This window comes from Numida meleagris, chromosome 6 (assembly GCF_002078875.1).
Source record: "Numida meleagris isolate 19003 breed g44 Domestic line chromosome 6, NumMel1.0, whole genome shotgun sequence".
NCBI lineage: Eukaryota > Metazoa > Chordata > Aves > Galliformes > Numididae > Numida > Numida meleagris.
Genome location: NC_034414.1, coordinates 34,883,827 through 34,887,887, shown reverse-complemented (window position 1 = coordinate 34,887,887; position 4,061 = coordinate 34,883,827). Strand labels below are relative to the sequence as shown.

General features: G+C 46.5%; 1 protein-coding gene across 2 annotated transcripts in view; it reads left to right on the top strand.

The window, feature by feature from the left end:
* Nucleotides 3,808–4,061, top strand: part of PRKD1 (protein kinase D1) — a 127,411-nt gene continuing 127,157 nt past the window's right edge. Inside the window, exon 1 of one of the 2 annotated variants that reach the window (XM_021401320.1) lies at nt 3,808–4,033. In XM_021401320.1, the coding sequence (XP_021256995.1) occupies nt 3,845–4,033 (189 nt within the window). In that variant the 5' untranslated portion in view covers nt 3,808–3,844. The remainder of the gene's footprint in view (nt 4,034–4,061) is intronic. The other variant, XM_021401321.1, reaches the window with a different exon arrangement.

Genomic DNA, 4,061 nt, shown 5'->3' with positions numbered 1-4,061 from the left:
GATGGCTGTCTCTACATCTTTGAATTCATGTGTGCTGTCACAGGAAACAAAACCTGTCTGTCATTTTTGGATACTGTTAAGTGCGTAACAGAAGGCCAAAGGCCTTCCACTCTGATATTGTGAAAAAAAGAAGTTACCACTGTATGAGCCCAAAAGTTTTTGTTTGAGTAAACCATATGAATCTGATAACATTTAAAAAGATAATTTACCACATCCTTTTCTTATTCATTCTAATAATTTTCACAGTAAAAATTTGAACTTTATTTCCTGTATCAATTTCCTTCCAGCTTCCATAAATTGTTTCTTCATACAGCCTACTCTGCTTTAGCCCTCCTCTTTTTTCCTTGCCAAGATGCACTATACTACTGGCTATACTGTCAAACAACATATTTTCAAAGTATGAGTCCCAGAACTGGAAATAGTATTCTACTATTAGTCTAACAAAGCCAATAATAATCATCTGATAGTAACCGCCTGTGCACTACTCTCTGGGTAAACACATCAGAATTTATTTTAGGTCAAATACATCGACCTAAACATGAGCATTGTCACTGCTCAATGTCTACTCTCCATTTTTGAGGCATATCCTGCATTATTTTTTCTTAGGTGTTTGAGTTTAGATTTTTTTTTAAATTGTAAAAATTAAAACATACGCACCAAATAATTGTTAAAGAGCAGAAAGATACATGAATAATTCACTGTTTAAAAAGGGACAGTCGCATCAAAGATAAAGAAAAACAAAAGAGGAGATGATTCTTATTCCTAGTGGATAGAACAGAATTCTATCCATAAGATGTCAGATGCTGAAAGAAGAACATTTCAGAAAGGGATTTAAATGGTCAAGTATACAGTCTGAGAGTATACAGAAATCACTATCCACCCTTTCTACCATAGTAATTCAGAATAATTAGAAGTAATATTACAACAGCTTGGAATTAATAATATAAGCAATACAATACACATGCGCAGTAAAACCAGTCCTGTCTCAAGAACTGCTGAAATCTTGTCTAGCATGTGCTACAAACAGATAAGGCTCTGCACCATGGGGACAGCTGGGAAAGGTTCTCATAATTTGATTTTACAGTGACAATGCTCTGCTGACTGTTCTCTTCCTGTATATAGCTAGATGCATAGGCTGTGTAGCCATGCAAGGCAAACTCATTTTTTTCCTTAAGCTAATGTCCTGTTTAGTCAATTGGTACACTTATAGTGAAATCTAAACACCCAGAATGTTTTCCAAATCTGACAGTATAGATGACCTCAGCCAGGCACGCACACCACATCAGGTAACAGGGAAGAGCACAGAACATTGTGGACGGTCATTCCCCCTCCCCGGCATCAGTGTAGTAATTCTCCCATCTGGAAGGCTCACAAATAAATGACATTTCAGCCAGTACAATGGGCCAGGTTGTACTCAGGATCACATCATATGATTTCACTAAATCCTTTTATAAATAGTATTTGAATATGACTGGCTGACAGGACTGGATACGTCCTGTACTCACCTACTCTGATTACAAAGGTGTACTCTGCAGGGCAGATACACCAATCAAGCAAGTCAGAAACCTAGAACTTTTAAAAACCACCACAATCTTTCCTTTTGAAGAAAACATTGCAACTGTGTCTGCACAGAGTATGTCGACCTGTGGGCAATGACCTAACAGCCATACTGCTGGATTTCCGGAGATGACAAAAACATGGACGTATCATTCTCAGCATTGCTATTGTGTAATAATTTTTTGAAACAAATTACAATACTGTTGCCTTGTGCACTGTGGCTGCTGTTCAGCACTACTACTCAGTTATTTTGAGATGCAGAATTGCTGTAACACAGTAGATAAGTACACGTACAGCTGTCATTTTTTCCACTCTTTCCCTTGAAAGCCAGTGCCATCATGTGACTCATGCTGTGAAAGGCTCATTTAGGTGACCCTATAATTAAACATGGCAAGGCCAGGAGAAAGGAGGACAATTCAGCACCTCTATTGCCATCTGGGCACATCTGCTTTTGCCACAGTGAGCTGTGAGGAAGCACTCTGATAGCAGTTGATGACACTTAGGATACTTCACTGCATTCAAGGATCACCTGGACAATGAAGCAATGCTGCAGGAAATTCTAATATGCTACTTTCAACAATGGATAAGTGGACTGAGAAGTGGGAACTCGAGCACTCAGAAAAATCTTACACCCACTGCCTGATATGGAGCTGGCCTTACCTTTGCATTTGAACTTCTGACAGTCCTTCAGGGATGGCATTTTGACCTCATATGCTCTTCCTTTTGTGGATGCACATACAGATCTCACACTCCTCCTGAGCTGATAGGACAGTTGGCTGGACCACAGGATTTTGAGAAGCTTGCAGTAGTTGTCCTCAGCAGGCTTTGACATGGGAGTGCAAGTGTACATACTCCAAAACAAAAATGTCCGGTACATTGGAAACTGTTAGGAAACAGCCCATAGTAATAACTCACACCAGCTGGGGTACAATGCTGTGCTGCAACTGACCTGCTGCTACAGGAATGCTGCAGGCAATGACAACAGTAAGTATGGTTTAGAGCAGTAAAGGCAATGGATGTTGTTGAAGATGATTATAACTCCTAATGTGATAAGAAAAAGTCACCAGGGGGAACTAAGAATCATCTTTAATCTACAGTGCTGTCGATTTCATTAGGGTTGGTAGCCTGTTGAAGATACAGATCAAAATGCAACAATTTTAGTCAGAAAATTTCCTTAAGAATAAATGGATTCAAAAATACTGACAGCAAGATGCTGTGCGTGAGCAAAGTTCAGCTGTGATGTAAGCTGACCACAGTAAAACGTGTCTTCAAAAATCAACTCATCAAAATGAAGTAGTACTGCAGCTGTGTGTTGGGTCAGAAAAGCAGTTTGTAAAGAAACAAGTGGTAAATTCCATCAACCTCCATCACCTTCACACATTCACTCAGTGCTGGCATCTTCACGGGTGCAGTATGAGCTACTGTAAGTACCTCTGGTACCTAAAATATTTACAATTCTCGTCCCCATTGACTTAACAGATATCCAAGTGGAGATTACGTTGTTTGTTTTTTAAGTTTAAATGTTGCCTGCCATCGGTGCTACTTCTGAGACGTGTGGGACTTGCACTGATCCTGAAAGTCAGGAGAAAAAGCTTGTCCTGCGCTGAGGTGACCAGGAGCTCCTCAGCACCGACCGCAGCTATGGAACAGACGGTCTCTCGTTCCTCCCTCCCTGCACTGAGAGCTCTCGGTGCTGCCTCCAGACCGGCTGTTCCTCGGGCTCTGCCTCCTCCTGCGACCCGGAAAGGCGTCCCGCCGGAGGCATGAAGGCTGCTTGTACAGTTTTATCCAACAGGGGAGAGCGGGGAAGGGGATGAGTTTCCCGCCTCAGCTTCAGTGCTTGCGGGTCTTCAGCACGCGTCACGAGGACACCCCTGTGGCCGCAGAGCCAAGCCCAGCCCTGGTTGCCCGTGTGGCCGCGGCCGCCGTGTGGTAGTGAAGCGGTGCAGCGCAGCGCGGCCCAGCTGAGGGCGCGGCCCGTCCCGCCCCCGCGCCGCGCACAGCGCCAACAGCCGGAGCGGCGGCACCACCTCGGTGGCGCCGGGCCCTGCTCCCCCCTCGCGCCTCTCTCGCCGCCTTTTCCTGTCTGCATCCTCTCCGGTCCCCCGCCCCTCTTCCCCCCCTCCCCCCCCGCCATTTTCACCCAGGAGCAACTCGACTGGCGCTTCCCTGAAACTTCGCGGGGAAACTCGCCCGACGCCTCCGGGGCGGCCGCGAACTTTTCACTGCGGCGTCCGCGCCTCTGCTTCCTTCCCCGGCCCCGAGGCGCCCCGGCAGGCTGGTCCCGATGAGCGCTCCGCTGCTCCGCCCGCCTAGCCCGCTGCCGCCGCCCGGGGCTGCTGCTGCTGGCGGCGGCGTCGCCTTCCACCTCCAGATCGGGCTGAGCCGTGAGCCCGTGCTGTTGCTGCAGGACTCCTCGGGGGACTTCAGCCTGGCCCACGTCCGGGAGATGGCTTGTTCCATCGTCGACCAGAAGGTGAGGAGCGGTGCCGCCCTCCCCCCCG